The 20585-nt window shown below is 43.6% G+C and overlaps 1 protein-coding gene across 3 annotated transcripts in view; it reads left to right on the top strand.

Moving 5' to 3' along the window:
• LOC119647798 (Ig-like and fibronectin type-III domain-containing protein 1) overlaps positions 1-20585 on the top strand; it is a 225906-nt gene that overhangs the window by 160533 nt on the left and 44788 nt on the right. For all 3 annotated transcript variants that reach the window (XM_038049008.1, XM_038049006.1, XM_038049007.1), the window contains exons 5-12: positions 4748-4879; positions 4945-5748; positions 5808-6057; positions 6123-6336; positions 15293-15418; positions 15634-15781; positions 15961-16128; positions 16475-16665. In XM_038049008.1, coding sequence (XP_037904936.1) covers positions 4748-4879; positions 4945-5748; positions 5808-6057; positions 6123-6336; positions 15293-15418; positions 15634-15781; positions 15961-16128; positions 16475-16665 — 2033 coding nt within the window. The remainder of the gene's footprint in view (positions 1-4747; positions 4880-4944; positions 5749-5807; positions 6058-6122; positions 6337-15292; positions 15419-15633; positions 15782-15960; positions 16129-16474; positions 16666-20585) is intronic.

Genomic DNA, 20585 nt, shown 5'->3' with positions numbered 1-20585 from the left:
CTTGGGTTCTTAGCACAAAAGACTGCGAACTCTTGATCGCGTTCAAGAGAAGAATCCTCCGGAGAATTTTCGGCCTCCTATATGACGATGGACGATTCCTTAGCCTACATAATGGCCAAATCTATGAGCGATACCATGATCGTCTGGTTGTGGATAAAATTCGGCTGAATAGGTTACGGTAGGTGGGTCACTTAATCCGTATGAATGAGGATGATCCAGCCCGGAAAGTCTGTAAGGGCAATATCTATGGTAGAAAAAGAAGATGGAGCGATGGCGTGGGTCAGGACGCCAGACAGCTTTTAGGGATATCGAATTGGTGGACCTCGGAGCAAAACTAGAGTGTCTGGAGTTTCGCCGTTGATAATGAAGATAATGGTACACCTATTAAGATGTACGGAATAAGAATGAAAGATTTGTATTTAAATTTGAGGGAGTTCCAACGAATGATGTAGCCAGTCATCTTTAGGCCTACCAAACGTCCTGAATCTTATGGAAAGGAAGGACTTTCCGACCCGATCTCGTAGAGGTTACGGTTGACTTCAAAGAAAGAAGAGCGTTGACATCTGCGAACCGTTTTGGTTAGATTGCCCGCAGGGCAGAAGTAAGGCAGTGTCTAGTGACTTCTTTCAGCCCTAGACGAAATCGTAGGCTGTTGTTGCTCCTGAAAGTGGTCATGTAAATGCTACTGTTCCCAGTGGTACAGAATTTTTATTGTCGCTATTTCCACTGATCGACAAAACGTAAAAGGTCGTAGATGTCTTTCTATATATCCCCAAGGAAGCCTATGCGAACCTAAGAATGGTGTACAACGAGGACATTTTGAGCTTAAAAGTGCAATAACACCGTAGTTAACCCTCCTCTTGCGCATTTCGCCATGTCAAGACAGACTTAGTTGATGCACGGACGAGAGAAAAAAAATCATTGAGAAGCTGCAGTTAAACTCTACCCAAAGGATCGGATCGGATTGCAACGTAGCAATAACTCTAGTCCCACTTCTAACCAACAACTAGAGGTTTCAAGGGACTACATGATCTCGTTCTGGCATATGACATTTGCTTCGGCTGCCAAAATTGTAATTCTGTAGACAGTTCCTATTATATCTGACTTGAGTCGACCTTTTTGCTAAAATGTGCTTTATTCTGCACCATGTAATTTTAGGGCTACTCCCTCATCCATCATCCTAGGATGAGAAGTTTTCGCCCAACATCCATGTATGGTCTTTAAAATGCTACTTTCGTCATCTGATCAACGCACCCATGAGCAGACATAGACCGATGAAAGCTTCTGGCTTCCGAGTAACCTTGGCAGTTCCTTTGGGGTAGACAAAACGGCAAAGGCAGATTTAGTACCTATAATGCTCTCGGACGAAGTCAAGTTAGGCGAAACAACGGTTTCTAGGTATACGTCCTCGATATTCTGATTATTAATGCAAATAGAAAGAGTGCGATTATCAGTTAAATTGAGAAGTCTGCTTGCTTCCTCGGTTAAGGTCCACAACTCGGTAAAGAGTAGATGTTATAAGCGCAATGATGGTACTTGAAGAAAGATGATGTAGTCGATTGTACCCCTTTCCTTTCTTCAGCTAAGGCAGCACGATGGACACCACGGATAACAAAAAAAAATATTTTTTAATTTGAACGCATTGACGGGAACAAAAATACGCTTTTATTTGGAGGAGCATTCTAGTTTTGCATGTTATTGTGGTGAGCCATACCATCCTTGGGTAGGGCAACTTCATTGGAAGTTATAGGATTGAAAATCTTGCCTCCCTGACTAACGCGTGGAATTTCTTTTTACAGAAGGCATATTTTACGAAGCTCCAGCGCGTCACAGTCACCATCTACAGAGTTCTCAGCTGTTCATTGGTCGGTTTCCATGTCTCCGCAGGCAATCAAGTCTTCCTTTTGTACGTAGCTGACAATTCGATCTGCAATTGAGATAAACACATTTTTATTTCGTTTGCACAGCAAGAAAGCTTTCCCACTGTTGGACGAGGGCTGGATCGCGAAAACGACTCCTATTGAACTAACTTGAAGACTTACGGTATGTGCCTTTACGGAAAGCGCGCGTCACTTTCGGGGCTATAAACTCCTTGCCTGAAATTTAGATAGTGCGAAGTTTTGTTCCCTTTTCTTGCTTAAAACTGTTGCTGCCGTAGCTGTAGGCCAGTCAATTACTGAAGCATGTTTGACGTTTTGGTAGCAAAATACATATTTTCCAAATTTGCAATTGATAACTCCTCTGGTTGCCTTTTACAATAACTTTGACTATATTGAGTGTGAACCCCAGCTTAGAAGGCACAAGTTGTATGACGCTTGTCAAGATCTTCTAGGATGTGTCTGATAATTGGACAGGAGGTTAAGAAGACTTTGAAATGCGCCTTCAGCTGTGACTTACAAGTTTTTCCACTTTCTGAATAGCACAAACCCTTGCCTTGCCATAGTCACATAACTTCGGCAACAAAGAAGGTCAACTTAGGTAATCAAATGGGCCCTTGAAATCTATAAAGGTTCTAAAGTCGTATTAGCTAGCACAACGAACGACGAAGTTTTCGTATACATCGTCGGTGGACTCGCCAGCTCGGAAGCTGTGCTGCTTTTCCCCGAATGTTTTCACCCCCTTTCGCTGAACAATCCTCTTCTCTAGGACTTTTCCAAAGGCCGCCTTTCTTAACCGAAGATTACTCTTATCCATCTCTGGTGACGTCAAGAGCATAACAATCGTGGCAGTCTTTCAGAAATCAGATAAATAACCCTTTCATAAGCAACACTTAAACAAATACTGGACATGAGGTGGGGTGGAGAATGGGGAGCGGAAACCAGCCTGCCCTCTTTCGATCAAGCTTTCCAGACGTTCTTTAATGCTTTCCAGGATCATTTTAGCTATTATCTTTGCACGGCAGGAAGTACCCAGATATCCCTCCAATTTTCACCCTCCCAATGGGTGCCCTGCTTTGGAATCTAAGTGATCTTCCGCCTCTTCCACTCTTCCACAGGAAAAATTTAGATAATCCGCTCGAAAGTAGAAGGGTCGCTCAGAGGCGTATTTGGCTGCGAAATAAGTGAAGTTTTTCCTCCAAATACAGCAATGGTATCAAATAAAAAGTCACAATTAGTGTTTCACAATTCAGGTCTTAGTTTTGACATCAGTTGTAAAATGAAAGGAAGAAGATACAAAGACTGTTTCTCAGAAGTTACACAGCCAAATATACGTATAATGTATATGGCATCTGGGCCTCGAAACACCCTCCATTAGACGTATCGTCTAAATAAAGTTAATAGCAGTAGATTATTATATTTCGGAAATCAACTACGGGGCCCATTGAAGTTCATTCTACAATATAGGACATGCTATCCAGAACAATGCTGGAAAGTTTGGTGGAAATTCCGTTATTAGTAACAAAATGCAAGTCAAAGTTAAAGTAGCCTCTTTCAAGTGATATTATTGTAACCTAAGGCATAAACAGTGTAGATACGCTACCAGCCATGTTCAAATTTAAGCTTCGTGCGCTCATGCTTCATTAGTACATAAAAACTCTACCAAATTTTTCATGGCTAATGCGCCGAGCTACCGATTTCCGACTTATTTATATATATATATATATATAGATATATATATACTGCCTCTTATGAGTGTCTTCAATTGGTTGATTACGGAGCATTTGTCCGTAAAGCTACTTCAACTTCCGACAATTGGAATTGGAAGTCGGATATAAGAGGATCCTCCACCTCTAATGTGACAGTTGTGTTTTCTGCAAACCAAAAGTTCATATCTGCATACTGATAGGACAGAGGAATTTGCAAGACGACTTCAGAAGGGTTGATTCGATTTCTGTGCTTTGCAAGAAATTCGACGATGTGGTTCCAAAAATTGTGACATAGAACGCGGACTCTGTAAAAGTGATTACAAAGCCCTCTATTTTTGCAGCTAATGCACTCAACATGGTATCCGCATTGTCATATTTGAGGGTTTCCGCAATACCGTTAGAGAAGTCGAGCGATTTGATGACTGATTGATAACGCTCACTATGATTAGTTGATGAAGCTTCCTCACTTCTTCACGGCACGCGTACCACAGACAGGTCGACTCAATGCCGGGAACGACTCCTTTTGATAACTGCTCGCCGCAAGGACCTGCAACGTACCCGCCAATGCCTATATCGCCATTGTCAGTGAAAAGGCAGACGACAAACGGTGCCAAGTTTCGGGATACGCACTGACATAGGTGATCGTATCGTTCATTTGGCGAACACTCATCATCTGTAAATACATGGTTACATGAGTCAACGAATGCAGATCGACTATAAAGTCGAGAATATCCCGTAATATGCTGCCATTTTCTCACCACCACTATGCCCTACTACACTAAGCTTCTACACCTCAATGACGGCCGTTGAATGCTGGGGTTCCGAGTACTGCCTCCAAAGGCAATGAACCCCACCTTGAGGTATTGGACAGCCAGGATATTTTGGATGTTCATATTGTGTGCAGAAATTTCATTGCCGTCGTGGAGACCTAATTCAATCTAGAATTATGAAAATATCAGTATCTAAAAGAGTAAGCTGTCCTCTGCCGCTAAGTCCTTCTCCTTAAATTCATCAGGTCCTACGATGTTTTTCTGCTTTTCTAAAACAATTCTTTAGGATGATAAACTATCAGGGTAAGACCTAATCCCTGCCTGTATTTTAGATAGGCATAGATTACTTAAAAACATGAACGATCTTTAAATATTTTATTTTTAATTCCAGCACCCAAGGGTCAAACAACAGGAGGAGAAGTATGGGTTCTGCTGATACGAAACACAAAAGCATCAGATACGGATGTCTACGTTTGTGAAGTGAACTCAGACCCGGTGGTTAGCAGCTTGCACACTCTCTTCAGTGAGTATAAAGAAATCAAGATTATCTCTCGCCTATTAATTTATTTTTCTTCTATTACCCTCCAGTTGCAAAAAGACAACCAATCAGGGGCACTGATCCTACATTAGAGTATGAAAGACCTCCTCCGCTACCGCCATATGTTGACTCATCACGATCGCCTGAATCCACCGCTTCCACAACTCCGTCCCATGATTTCACAGAATGCTGTGAACAGAACAACGTCACAGCCCAATGCATTGGCTTCTGCAATGTTCACAACATCCTGGATGGAACCACTGGTATCGAACCCGAAGCCTGCGAAAAAGACTTCCCGAATATCGTTAAGTGTATGGCCGACGGACGAAATCATGTGCCATGCTGTGAAGAGAAAGGAGTTCCAGATTTGTGCCAGGATATGTGTAGGGGAGAGTACACTCCCTTCACAGACTATCTTAAATCTAGGGTATCATGCGTAAGGAATACTTTGTCGGGATTGCAATGCATTTTGGAAGGGGTTCAGAAATTACCTAGTCAACCGGAAGATGTTTACGTGGAACCCCTGACAGAGCGTTCACTGGAAGTTGGATGGTCTCCACCGGCCAAAATGGCTGAGTCCGTTACCGGGTATACAATAAATGTAACCACCCTGCACACTTTCGACCAGGACAGTTTGCCAAATCGAACAATTTTACCAATGATGAGCGTTACCGTTCCCGCAGACCAAAGATCGACAATCATTAATGAACTGAAACCATTTACGATGTATTCGATAACAGTGACAGCTATCAATGACCACGGAACAAGCTTGCCTAGCTTCCGAGTGCGTGCGTTGACTTTGGATAGTGGCATTGGAAAGCAGACCAGTGTCGCGGTTGTTCCTGTATTGCCTGGTACGTCTAGTTTTTCATAATTTTGATGTTGGGCTATAAAATTCATTGATATTTTCTAGACATTCGAGGATGTTGCGAGAGCAAGGGAATGTCGCATCGATCCTGTTTGAACCGAATGTGCGATCCCAAGAAAACTGATCTGGCTGAGATTCCAGACTTCATGGTATGCGCCCCATGGGCCAACATAACGTTCTCATGTCTCACAAACAACATGGACCATACGCCCTGCTGTCGATCACGAGGCATTCCGCCCGTTTGTTTGCCTCTATGTTCGGGGAATGTAACCTCAATCGACTTTAGTTTATTCAAGTAAGTTCAGGAGGTTTATCTGTTTGTATAAGAACTTCAAAATCCACCTTGATTTTTATTCACAGGTGCCTTCGTTTTATGTCTGAGTACAGCAGTTGTCTTTTGCAAGGATACGGGGTCTTACCAGGTCCACCGTCCCGACTAAAGGCAGCCCTGGTCTCAGCCCACTTTACAGTGCTGGAGTGGCTTCAACCAAAGATTTTACCAGATACGGTCACATCATACCACGTCAATTATAGGAGGCTGGGAAGCGGAGATGAGTACATAGTCACGGAAAAGGTAAGTCCATTTTTGTACTGACAACCGCCTTTGATGCATGGAATTCATTTTCCTTGAAATCAACCCCAGCGAGTGTCATTCAAATTGAACAAGTATTGTAGAATTTTGATTGCCTGTCATTTATAAAGCCCCCAAATCCTGCAAGGATACACTTATCTCGAAATAAAAGCCCAGCTATAAATTTCCCTAAACAGAACACATCCATCTGCGTGTGTCTTCCCACCGAGGTACTCACCGTCATCTGAACAATCACCCCCTTCAGTTATGATGGAATGCTTTCGAGGCCGGGATGACTTTTGCGTTATGAATTTCGCTCAGATGATGAATATATGAAATAAAAATTAAAATTGCCACTTCGCTGATTTAGTGGGGTCGTAAATTATCTGGTCACTGAGTTATTTATGTGTTATTTAGTTCGGATACTTGCTGTCTGCCGTCGTCGCAGTGTATAAATTGCTGAAATTTTATGTGGTTTCTGCCTTTTGGGGGAGGCGCAGTTTTTCGCGGAAGAGAAATTATGGCTAAAGGGGTGGACATTTGGAGCAGACAGATGAACTGCATCTACGAATGGTTAGTATTTATCGCTGGGGTATATATGTGAAATGAGAAAATGCTGAGGAGGAAAGTTTAAAGACCACTTTTAATGTTTTCTGGGATGGAAATGAGAGAATGGAAAACACATTCATGTGCATGGGCGGAAATAAGTATTAAAAGGACATGTGCATCCGAAAATAAGGAACCAAAAGAGAGTCGTTTGAAGCGAACAAAAAGTGAACTGGAAGTCCTAGAAACCTTATATTCGCTCCAACTGAGAAACTTCGCAGAAAATACTACTAGAATTCGAGGAAACTGAAAATTATCTAATGTCCTTTATCAGTCTTCTGACAAACTAATGAACATATGTCTTCGCGAAAAGGAGCAACTTTCCAATTTCATAAGCTGAAACTTTCTTAATACGATGATATTGGCCTGTGAAATTTTTATAGTCAGAGATTCCATAGTAGAAAAACTGATACTCGTAAGGAGCTACGAAACTACCCTTGGAACAAGAGAACGTTCAGGGGAAAAGGGTGGAGCTTACCTAGCTGTTATGATGTCAACTCATGTTGGCTCATAACATCTTAAACTTTTTTCATTGAATGAGGGGCCATATAGAAATGCATTTTAGATGTGATTGCATTTTATGGAAATGCAGGGAAAAGGATGTATATTCTAGTAGCTGAGGAGTACAAAAATTACAACACTGAACATATAAAGGGCTTGAATTAAGATCAAATTGCTCAGCAAGTTTGTCTTTCAGAGTTGTTCCGCTAAATTTCATACCTATGGTCCTGGTCACTCAGAAGTAACATCCTTAAAACCACCTAATATGACAACAGTAAAGGGAAGGTTGCTAACAACCATCGTATTTGATGCGGAAGCTTAAATATAAGTGCCTGGGAATCTAGACTATTTGAGTGTTTATTAGAGACCAAAATACAATATAATTTGTGTAATGAATACACTTTCCGCTACGCAACCAACAGAGAAAACATTGGTATTACGACGGTATCCTCTGGCATGAACCTTCTCCTAAATACGCTGAGTATCTCTTAAATCACAGGCACATTAATTTTGCTATGGATATTGACCCATCCCCTACCGCGCCATTTTAGTATATGCGGAAGACAGCGTGGACGTCCATTTTATTACCCAAGTAACGCCCTTTTGTAGGCAAATCAAATCCTTTGCTGGAATTGAAAAAACAACCCAGATAATCACAACTAGTAAGAGGGAAGCTTACGAGGAGAATTTGCCAAAGAGCAAAACACGATCATGAAACTTGGATTTCATAAAACAAAGAAGATCCACGAGGACAAGCCAACTGAAATATAATTCAGCTGCAGGTCGAAATCGGTACAAAGATGCTCATAAAACTTAAGCATCGAATCTAAACCTACTGAAAGCATAAGATCTTCTAAGCAATTCTCATGGCGACGCTTTTGCGAAGAGACTGGTCCACTCCAGATGACCTTACGTAGTCAGTACCTGCGCAACCTATATTTATAGGGCGAGTAGTAGATAGAAAATGATATCGTTTTGCTTGAAGTGCACTTCCTAGGCGGTGTTCAAAAATATATAAAACCAAAGGACTATGGTATTCAAAATAGAGTTATTTTATCGAGTGAAGCGGGCGTTTATTCGTTCCAGACAAACAAGGCACACAAGAGCCAGATGACATCAGTCCCAAAAATTTCAGATCGATCAGTACTAAGAGGACGTGAGGCATATGTACATCACTAGATGGCCGCTTCACAGCAGGCAACATGCATACCAGAAGGGCAAATAGAACTCGTCCTGCTGACGAAAAAATTGAGGAGGCGATGTCCGAAAGTAATACATCTTGGACACATTCGTGGATGTCAAAAGTGCCTCCAATAATACTTCGTCCCCTTGCGTCAAGAAAAAGATTATCAAGCATTTGCTCGAATTCAGACAGTTTCAAACTTGGTGGGGCGTAGCAGCTGTATACATATACACCAGTTATTTTCGCCCACACAAAGCCACTGGCTGCCTGACTTGCAGTACATTGTATGGCTTGTCGATAGTAAGCCCATATCGTCGCTCCAGCATGGCAATATGGCCTTTTGTCCCCACACCTTCTGCATCGATCGGATCGATCAATGCTGCTGGTGCATGCCTTCGCGAAGTGCCCAAAAATGAGGCATTTAAAGCACCTCTTCGGTGAAGTTTGTTCTCTTAAACGACAGACAACCCATTCAATCCGAACCCTTCCGGCAGCTAACAACATCTGCGCTGCCTTCGCTGGTACTCGTATTGTGGCCGTTTGAGTGGCACCATAGGCTTTTCGTAAGCCCACAACAGACTCTTCTCAAAGTTCTTTCAACTTGAATTGCTCCTTCAGAGCAGTACAAATTTCTCCTTTCGATGTCACTTCATCGAGATCCTTAGATTGAATATCCTTGTCCTTGATAAACTCGGACAGCTCAACTATTTTTGCTCCAAGCTGGGTGAAGGGTAATTCCTCCGGATCGGGACTCTGCTCCCTATAAGCCCCGGCAGGGTTACTCCTTTTATACATTCCTTCACTTTTGGTGTTTATTGACCTTGCCTGTACTGTATCCTTCATCGTTTTTGGCATTGGTGGAGATCTCAAAGTTGACAAGCTTCTTTTGAATGGATCCTTTCCTTGTTCCTGGAGCATCCCCTGCTGTCGCGCATCTTGAACGTATGCGTGGGTGTTACTCCGGGTTTTGTCGTCCAACAATTTGCCTTCAGTTCATCTTTCTTTGGTTTTGTTACTGGTGTTCTCGGTAAGGTCGTACTTCGCTTGAACACTTCCTTCTTCAGATCCAAATCACTTGTAACATTATATGCCAACATTTTATACCAAGGTGGCCAAGTTGTCCATCACTGAGGCACTACGGTCGAGAGATATCGACGACCGGGAGCCCGCTTACTCACTCCCAAAAGTGGCCAGTACTGGGGTTCCGAGCCCCTGCACCGTGAGTTTCCTCTTTCTCTCGTCTTCCATGGTGGTTTTATGTTCTAGGTATCCTTCCCATAGCCATTTTGGTCCACGCACCAGAGATGAGCAAACACTAGCCCATGCACAGTCAGAAAAGAAAACTGCATGAACACATATTTACACATCAATAGGTATGCCCCAATCTGCCAGCTGGGGTCACGTCTGATGAGAGATCTGGCCATTCCTCACAGGTCCGTCTGTCTGTCTGTATATCTGTCCGTCGGTCCATCACATGCATTTTTCTCGGAGACTGTAGCAGCGATTGACACCAAATTTTGTGGAAAGATGGGAACATACATACAAAAGGGGGGTGTACATTTTTCACTAAATATAGTCATGTGGGGTATCAAATGAAAGGTATCGGTTAGTACTTTCCAAAGTTGGGCTTAGTTTTGACATTTTTTGCAAAGTCGGGGAGTTGGGGGTCGAAACTGATCATTCATTTAACGGGGCCATTTTCGGAAACTGGCAAACCGAAAAATTTGAAAAAAAATCAATGTTGGCTAGGCTCCGAAATACCTTCCATACCGATATGCCTTCAAAAAAAGTTAATAATTGTATATTACTATAATTTTCAGTAATTAGCTGCAGAACCCCCTTTGGGTTCATTCTAGCACCACGAAATTGTAGCAATGTAGGCTATAATATAGAGTTTGATTCCACCAAGTTTGGTAGACATCGTGCTATTACTAGCAGAGTTATAATAGGCCAGAGTTGCCACTTCTTTGCAAATTTAAGATTTTGAATGTCAATATCACCCGAAAGTGAATATTCTCACATAATATATGCGTGTATTACGTGTTACATACTAATGGGAAAAATTCACACTCAAATGTCTTTATAAAAGAAATAAACCTTTCATACCTGAAGCGTCCAGCTTCCGGTTTCCCGACTTGTTTAAAGGGGAAACTGAACCATTGAATTCCTCTACGTCCTTCGTATAAGGCAGTATGAGGAACGTCACCAATAACACGAAAAAATATCTCCGCTTGGACTTCAAAATCCTCTGAAATTTTACCCTGACGCAGCATATTTCATCATGATAACAGCTATTAGCTTTTCCTGAATGCGAACTGTTCCAAAATGATCCGTTGGATGTTGATCTGATCAATGCAGGAGGATACGGAGCGGTTTCCGCTGCTTTCTTTCAATAAAGCTTACGAGATGCTATTTGATGTCTCCCAGTATTGTTTTAGCTATTACCTTTGTGACAGTAGGAAGCAAACAGGTACCATTGCATTCTTTGGTGTCTTGGTTAGTTTCACTATGACGGGGGAGGGGGGTAATACAGGTGTTAAGGTCCACTGTATTTGTTCGAGAAGCTCTACCATCAAGACGGGAGCATCCCGACTATTGAAATATCTGATAAGGGTGTTCACAACTGGCATGAGAGAGACTGGCTATGGGCACCAGTTGGAGTAATACCTCTGATAAGGTGGGCAGCAACTTAATCAGGGATAGAAATCCAGCTAATTCAAACAGTCAAGTACATCTAGACTTAAAGGTAACTTCGAAGCATCATATCCAAGAACACTATCAGAAATCGTGAAAATTACTGATTTACATATCCATCATAAAGCCCATTCTGATGTATGCATACACTGTCTGGTGGCGTGCATTAAATTCTGGCAACAGCAGGGAGTTACTTCCATAAATGGGAAGACTTGGTATCTTAATTAATACTAGAGCAATGAGAGCCATACTATCTGCGCCATTCGTATCTATTCTAAATGTATCTCCCATTCATTTAAAGATGAAATGGAAAGTAGGATGGCTGCTAACCCATTGAAGCGACTACTCGTACGGTCGTGCATCCATCTGAAAAGTTATAGGCCAAAAATCAGGTGACCCTAATGGCTGCTGATCACATGGTTTCTAGATTTGCCTCTGAGAAGACATACTCTCCCGTAGTTACTGAAGGAGAATCTTAATAATCGACGGGTCTGTTAGGGAAGGAGGATCGGAATTAGGGATATTTTTGAAAAACACGGTTACAGAATGGACCCGACATTTGGAAAATTGGCCAGCTGAACGAAACCGTTCTGATGTGGATGGCAGGCTCTCGAACATCGTTGACGATGAGGAGGCTGACAAACTGCCAAGGATCTGGCTCTACAGTGCTACGATCAGAGCCGGTTTTTGGTTTTAGACCATCCATTAGCATGTCTAATCTGAAGGTCGAAGTTATAGTGTTCACTCATAGAATTCCTTCCGACAGGCAAGAAAGAACCCGAAGCCGCTAGAGAGGGATTTCTACTGCTCTTAAACTGTCATATTGAAAAAATTGTCGTTGTGATTTCGGTTATATTAAGCTAATTCGATTACCCTTCCACGAAGATATTTTGAAATGAATTTCATCAACGAAAAATCTGCATACACTGTACCCCTTGAAGGCTTTCTCAGATTAACAAAAGTGCGCCAAGAGCGTGGTCAGGTGGCCATCGAATAAGGGATAGATCGACAGCCATAATAAAAGTCCTGAGTGATAAGAAATGGGACTCATCATCATCATCAATGGCTCAACAACCGGTATCCGGTCTAGGCCTGCCTTCGTAAGGAACTCGAGACACATCGGTTTTGGGCCGAGGTCCATTAATTCGATATCCCTAAGAGCTGTCTGGCACCCTGACCTACGCCGTCGCTCCATCTCAGGCAGGGTATGCTTGGTCTTCTTTTTCGACCATAGATGGCGATGCAGTTCTTAATAGTGGGCTCTCACACTGGAAGCTCTTTCGAAAATGAGCCAGTGTTGATTTCTCCCATGAGAACGCCAAATTTACCGTGAAGCTTGCTTTGCATAGGATATAGTCTATTGGCAAAGCCCGGAGTTCCTGTGGTCCTTCGTTTAGGATATTATTATAACAGCAAAGCTTTATTGGCCAACATAAATACTCAACGAGTCTGGAAAGACTGCACGATATGGGGCGCTTAATATGAAGTTCCAATACTAATATTATTCGGATTCTACCGGGGAGGAGATCTTTACCCATTTAGGCACGAAAGTTGGAATTCTGTTTTGCATGTCTAAGTTATTTATTTATGCTGCATCTTTTCCAATGCAGTTTTAAGGAATATTTTCCCCCAATAATTGTAACGAATATTGTCTTCCGTTATTAAAATTATTTATTTACATTTATATAATTTCCACAACACTTAGCGATATTTCATTGCAATTATATAGATTAAAACTTTTTAGAAACGAATCTGTTGTTGCCACGCCAGGAGGCTAGTCCAGATCGAGTGTGTCATTCTTGACATTTTGTTCCTTCAGCCTCTTGTTAGGCTGTCAGCTGATTCAATGCGGCGGCAGAGGCGAATTCGCGATCCTGTCCAGGATTTGCACCTCGGATGGGCTCCTCATCACTCTGCTCCTACCTGAAACCGCGCGGGTTTAGCGTGGCAAACTGGCCACGTGATCCCGCTTATGGGCTTTTGGAGCAAATCTGACTCCTCGTCGAACGCTTTTACCCTCGACAGGGAGACCCATTTGAGCCCACCCCGAACGTGGAACTTGAACGAGTGATCACCTCGCTCCAGAACTCTAAAGGGGCCCTCGTATGGTGGTTGCAGCGGCTTCCGAGGAGCTTCCACAAGAATGAGGACCTGTGAATATGTCTCGAGGTCCTTGGGGGTTTTGGCTTCCATTGTCGTGTGTCGGGAAGGTGGAGTCGGTCGCACCTTCGAAACCGCATAACTGATCAGACGCAGTATGCCTGCGGATGGGAGAGGAGTCCGCCAGCCAGTCGTAGGTTTTACGGAATTAAGGTATTCCGACGGGATATAGGGAGAACCACCACCTCAGCGCCCGTGTCGACCAGTTGAGTCGAAAATTGTTAAGCGATGTGGTACTGCGCTTCGGGTAGCCATCGTCGAGGCACTCAGCGAGCCTAGTTTTCTGTTGCATTAAAAGTATAAAGGGTGTCTGGATAGCTGAGTGGTTAGAGCATACGCTGTCGTACAGAAGGTCGCCGTTGAAATCTCACTGGTGGCAGTGGGGTTTGTATCGTCATTTGACGTCGGATACCAGTCGACTCAGCTGTGAATGAGTACCTGAGTCAAATCAGGGTAATAATCTCGGGCGAGCGCAATGCTGACCACATTGTCTCTTACAATATACTGTAGTGTACCGTTACGGTCTTAAATGAAGTGCTCTAACACACTTCAAGGTCCTGATCCAATATGGGTTGTTGCGCCAACGATTATTATTATTCTTGTTTTTAAAAGTACATCTGGTGGTACATTTTGTTGCTTGAGCACCGTATTTACGATGATACCAGCAGACCGTCGAGGCCGATGCGAGTTCCTGGGATGGAACTTCCAGAACGCCCTTTTCGGAAGGCAGATCTCGACCGTGACTGTAATCGAGATCTACCTCCCGAGTGCAAAGTATCGACCGTCGTTGTGAGCTTTGTGGCCGCGTCGGCCAGTGTGCCTTGAGCTCGTCGACCTCACGAGTAGCGTTTCGGAAAACTTTTCAGGTCGAGTGGGTCAATCTTCGCATTTTTTCGTCCAGCCTCTTCTCAATGGTGTTCAGGGTCAGTCATGACACCAATATCACCACGTTGTCGGCGTGCGCCCCCCTCCCCCTCAGATACTGTCCAGTATCTGTGAAATTTCACCCATCATAACCAGTGCATCGTGCAGTTGGTGCAACCCTGGGGCATCCGTCTACTCACACGTCTTTGATCCAATTCTGGTTAGTTCACTTTATAGCTTTGATATTCACATTGTTGAATGACTCCTCTTCACCCAAGAATACAATTAAGGTATGTTACTTGTAATGCAACGACCGCTCAACTGTACTAATTACCTCGTGAAGACTCTGTGGATTTGCCTTTCAGGTAGGCATGTCGGGATTTGGAAAATGGTTACCCCTCCATAATTGCCTTCAAGTGGACGTCCAGAGCGAGCTCTAGGATTTTCGATACAAAGGAGATGAGCCTACTAGGCCGAAAGTCCTTGACGGATCCACTGCCGTGCCTGTTCGGTCCCGGTATTGGATAAATGGGAAAGCGAAGGAAGCGACGAGAAAACTTGTCGAACTCAATCAATCGATCTTGGCTAGTTATAACGAACGGGCTGATGAGGTTTTGGAACTAAGATTTATCCATATATAACTGTGTTCCGAGAACTGATAAATTGAACGGAAATATCACTTTTCGGGGGAAATAAAAAACTAAATAATTAACATATCGCTCATCTCCGGGTTTTCAATATTAATCCAACACTAGCCAATTCACATGATGACCATTAACAACCCTAGGCTCCGTCTACTCCATGTTGCTGTCAATTACATAACTTTGCATAAATCAAGTATTCATTACCATAGCATCAGAAACTTTCAAAATTTCCCTGTTAGCAACACACAACTGCATATTTCAATCCACTTTCATCCTAATTTAATTATTTCGTATTCTCCCTTCACAGATTCGACCACCACTCATCCTAGAAGGACTCGAGTCCGGAGTTTTCTACGAAGCTTATGTGGTGGCATTGAACGCCCATGGCAGAGGAGCACCTTCACCAAGGCTCGTTTTCAGGACTAAATTCCAAGTGAGTAAACTAATGACACTACAAAGATAATGATATTAGTCTCAAGAACTTGGGAACAGCATCCAAGGCATGACTATGGTCCAAATTGGGACATCGAGTTCTTTGCTCCAAGTATCAATTTTGATCTGATCCAGCTTTAATTAAATTTCCATTCGTGCGGACTGTGACCGTTATCTCATCTATTCGTACCTCTTTTTATTCTGTCCATTCGACAGGAAAATACCGAGCAAATGGAGCCCACGTACAACCTGACACAGTGCTGCTATGCATCAGGACTCCTGCCACAGTGCATGGCGCTCTGTTCTTATGACTTGAAAATGTCGGACATGCAGGCGTTAGGAGCTACGTGCCAGGCACAAATGGGTAAGAAAATTAAGCAATTAAAGACGTTTTATACTATATTACCCTCTTGCAAGTCCTGCTCCAGGTCCAAAACTATCGCACGGAAGCGGAATATTCTATTATGTCCGCCAATGCATTCCTTGATTTTATTATCCTTTTCAAATCGAGTTTCACCTGGTCTTATCGTTTTCTATCTTCAGGTATCTTGGCGAGATGCGCAGCAGGTGGTCGGGACCACACGCCCTGCTGTAATCGACGTGGAGTCATTCCAGCATGTGTTTCCCTATGTCGCGGTGTAATCTCACCCACAATTGGATCATCTGACTGTCTGTCGTATGCCGGGAACATTCTCCAGTGCTTCGAAGAAGGCAAGTATCTGTTGGACGAGTCCTGTGGAATTTTCGGGGTTAGTGTTTGCTTGAGAGCAGTTTCTAGGTATCATGTTTTCGCAAGGAAACTAACTATTCAGGGTAACCTCTGCTATGTGTAGTGGTAATCCTTAGCTGGGAAGTTTGTTTCGGGAATTGAGTTTGGATGGTGAGGTTACAGTCATGATGGTTGAGCTGGAAGAGTGTCATTCCCCGAACTAGTAAGTGAAGGATAAGTTATGAATGGGATTGGATTAGCGAAAGTCGTGATTTTCATTCCAGCATTATCAGAGAGAAACTTTCATCGCTGCGGTAAAGTGACACGATCTGTTCTGTTTCGTTCCAGGTACAGGCAACATACCCGGCCCAGTGGAGGATGTTCATGTAACGTCAGTGACAAACACCAGCATCTCGTTGGCCTGGGTACCTTCCGAGATGGACGCAAATAATACCGAAGCCAAATACATCGATTTTCTGGTGCAATATGGTAAAGTCAATAACATGACCATGTACGAGACGGTGGTTAAGTTGGACAATGTAAGTAGAAAGTAATTTATCTGGTCCTTTGTCTTCTCTCCTCCTATTTCCTGTTGCGGTGATAACAGAAACAAACGCAATTTGATCGGGTTTGCAATTGTTGATTGTAGGATGGGAAAGTTGAAGGCAAGTTTAGGAGGATGCATTGTGGCCGAGGTGCAAATAGGATGTAACAACAGAATGACTTAATCAGAGCTAGCTTGTATGTGTGCAGGATTGTATTTCAAGTGAAAGGGTAGTTAGGAGTCCTTGGGTTCATTTGGTCGATTGCGCTTTATTCTGATTTAATTAACTTCGGGCTGCAGTTCGGATTCATACCAATTACATGAGAATATGGAGTTCCTCTTAATCCTCAAGTGAATTTCAGCTTCCAGTTCAGAATTTAATGGAACACTCATTATGAAAGTTGCTTATCTGAGTTTATTGTTCTGGGAAGCCATACAAATAATGGTTCTTTAATTAAAAGCGTCTTAGATAACATCAGCTTTGAATAGTGGTGCTGGAGCTAATTAATAAAATAATATTGCAGCTCTGTCGGTTTCAGTTTCGCTCCGTTTGGAAATTAGAAGTAAGGAGTCGCTAATTACCGAAAAAGAGAGAGTTAAATATCTCTGGGAATACTTCAACAGGTGTTTGAAGTAATTAAGACTTGCCTTTTTTTATTGGCTAGTGATATTTATTAATCTTGCAAAAACCGACATTTCGGGAACCACTTGTTCTCTTCATTAGTGTTAACAAGTCACTCAGACTTGAGCAGGTGCTAGGAGCATCTAACATCTTGAAAAGTAACTTAATTTGAATGCCCCAAGTATTCTAAGATAGTGTCTCTCACTGTCGGCTGACGGAGAAGCAATCTTCAAATTTCGAAATGCCAGTTGGGGCTTAATACACTCACAGTTTTCCCTGTTTGTCGTAAGAGGTGAATAAAAGGGACAGAAATTTGTGGGATACTAACCTGCAAAGCTTGAAACTTTATTGCTACCGACACCTGAACGACGCCCCGGATAGGAATCAACCTCACAACGAAGACCTTTAGTTATCGAAAACGGACTATGATTGGTTTCTGAAATTGTTGCACGCTCCTCGACAATGATGGCAGGGATACCAACTTTATAAGCTGGACATTCTGGATTTAAGCGTAGTAAAATAGTGGATCTCTGTAAAGCACTCCTTTGCCTCTTGCGCCAATGTGTTTTTATGCTCTGGAAAATGAAGTGTTAGCCGACGTGAATGTGGATTCGGGTTGTTTCTGACGCCTACCGCACCGTACTTTCTTTTGTCCTGGGAGTCTATTTCTGACTACAAGATCCTAGTCCAGGCTAAGAAGCATTAAAATAATGCTATGCGCCAATGGAGACTTTCGATATAGAAGAGATGGGTGCTTTCAACGCCCAGTTCAGGAGAGGCTTCCTAAAGGTGACATTGTAATCATGATGGATGATCTGAATGCCAAGGTGGACTCTGAAAACACCTGATGGGGAAGTATGGTCTTAGCGACCCTAATAATAACGGCAGGCAGTTTGCTCAGTTGTCAGTAGTCAATTGAATTTCAACTGATCGACATGGCACAAGCAATCAGATTGACCAGTTTTTGATCAACAGTAATTTTTTTTTTTGGTAGTAGGGTAGGTGAATGCATTTACGCACAGAGTGTTGGACTGCCGCAACAGTACGCTGTCGGACTACCAACTAAACATCTCCCTGTCATCAAAGAACTAGCCTGGTACCTTTTGACACATTACTTCGAGTTAGCCCTCCGGCTCTCCCGGCTTTGGCAGCCTTCAAGTCAGGGAATCCCTTTTACGAACGGGAGAGGAGGGGAGGAAGGGAGTTGTTGGTTCAGAGAACCCCTTACCATCCGATCCCTCCGCCGGTCGAGTTCAATCTTCTTTGCAATAAAAACAGCCCAAACATAATGTCTAATACGATTCCAACTGCTAGCGCTCTCTGACAATGTTGTCTGGAAGAGCTCCACTGTGCCTGCATAAAGCTACTGACGAAAGCCGTTCCACTTCTCGCAAGAGTAAAAGGTGCGTTCAGCGTAGTCCGCCACTCCATTGCAGAGCACACAATCAAGAGATCGCGCTTTCCCAATCGTGTGCAGATAAGACTGAAAACCTCCATGCCCACTAAGAAGTTGGGCGAGGAAGTAATCAATATCACCGTGCGTTCAGTTCAACCACGGGTCTAAATTGTCGATGAGCTGCGTAGTCCATCTGCCCCTTGGCTCATTTTGCCAAGACAGGTGCCGCTCAGTAATGGTGCATTGACGTTCTTCACGGGCAACCACCTCCTTGTCAAGGGCATCAGCTATAAGGATCATAAGGAGACGTGTCCTAGTAGATATTGGGTCCCCAACGTTCCCCATTAGTCGACTGCAGGCTTCGACTCCAGCTGCAGCCGTGCTTGCTGTTGCTTTGATTTGTCCGAAGAGGCTCATCTTCGAGTCGAGCGTTAAACCAAAGTACTTAACTGTTGGTTTTGTTTCTATAGTCAACTCGTCGATCGATATGGGACGCAGGGTGGGGATTTTCCTTCTGATCAAGATGACTACTTCGGTTTTTCCCAATGCAAAGCTGAAAACTGAGTCGTCATCCATCCGCTTACCCGTTTCATCAATATGCCAAGTTTGCTTTGCGCCTGTTCAACAGTGCGTTTAGCAACAAGTGCCGGCGCGTCGTCTGCATAACCGACCAGATGCGACCCTTTGGGCATATCGAGTCTCAGCAGACTATCATAGGAAGTGTTCCAGAGGTCCGACCCTAGGATGAATCCCTGTGCTACTCCCGACATGATTTCCATCCTCCTTTGGCCCTCTAGCGTCTCATAGAGTAGGGAGCGGTCTTTCAGATAATCCCTCAATATCCGCAATAGATAGCTTGGCACGTGAAAGGAGTTTGCTGGTGTGCTTAGCATATCTGTGCATCTTATGGAATTGAAGGCATTTCTGACATCAAGCGTTATGAGGAGCACTATCCGTCGAGATCGGCGGCTGTGTGCCTAGGCTCGATGAACCACATCTACGACCTCCATAACAGCATCCACTGTAGATCTCCCTGTTTTGAACCCGAAGTGCCTTGAGAATAACTCCCCAGCAACACGAATCGCTTCAACGACTCTACCCCTCGTGAGCTTCTCGAGCTCTTTTCCGGCGTGTCAAGCATACACAGCGGTCGGTATGCAGACCGGAGCTCCGTGTCTCCTTTACCCTTACTGATCAACGCGAGTCTGGCCACTTTCCAACGACAAGGAAAAATGCCCTCCTTCAAGTAGGCACTGAACACTTCAAGTAGCAATTCTGGCCATTGGCGGAACACCAGTTTGTAAACTTCCGCCGGGATGCCATGAGGGCCTGGCGCTTTCCTGTTTTTCATAATGAGAATCGCTTTTCCGAGCTCTCTCATTGTGAAAAGGGGGCAATCCTCGACGCTTTCCGCGCTATTTACATCAGTCCATACAGGGTGTTTGGGGAACAATGCGATCCATCTGCTCGGTGCTCAGTATGCAGGATTTCCGTAGAGCCCCGATTTTCCTGGTGGCAAGCTTATAGCCAAGTCCTCACGGGTCCTCAATTACCTCGTTAACAAGGTTCTGCCACCCGCAAGCTTTACTTCTATTTATAGCACTGTGGAGTCTTCTTTTTTCTGATCTATATTGTGCGTTCCCCTGGCCTTCGACAAGAACACGAAGTCGAACGTCGTCCCAACTCAGATGGCAGCGGTGCCCGATAAGTCGAGATGCTATGAGGATGGGTGCTTGTTTCGGTATTGCTCGCTAATCAGCATTAGATCAAGATTTACTTCCACAGCGAACTGTGCTAGCAACTGGTGAGTGGTTTCACTACGGTGCATGTTAATTTGCGAAATGCGGATCATGCCGTTCGTACCCTAGCCCTCTCCAATTCCGCCCTGAAAATTGGA

The sequence above is a fragment of the Hermetia illucens genome, chromosome 2 (assembly GCF_905115235.1).
Source record: "Hermetia illucens chromosome 2, iHerIll2.2.curated.20191125, whole genome shotgun sequence".
NCBI lineage: Eukaryota > Metazoa > Arthropoda > Insecta > Diptera > Stratiomyidae > Hermetia > Hermetia illucens.
The sequence above is the reverse complement of the archived record's forward strand: the minus strand, read 5'-3'. Positions and strand labels throughout refer to the sequence as shown.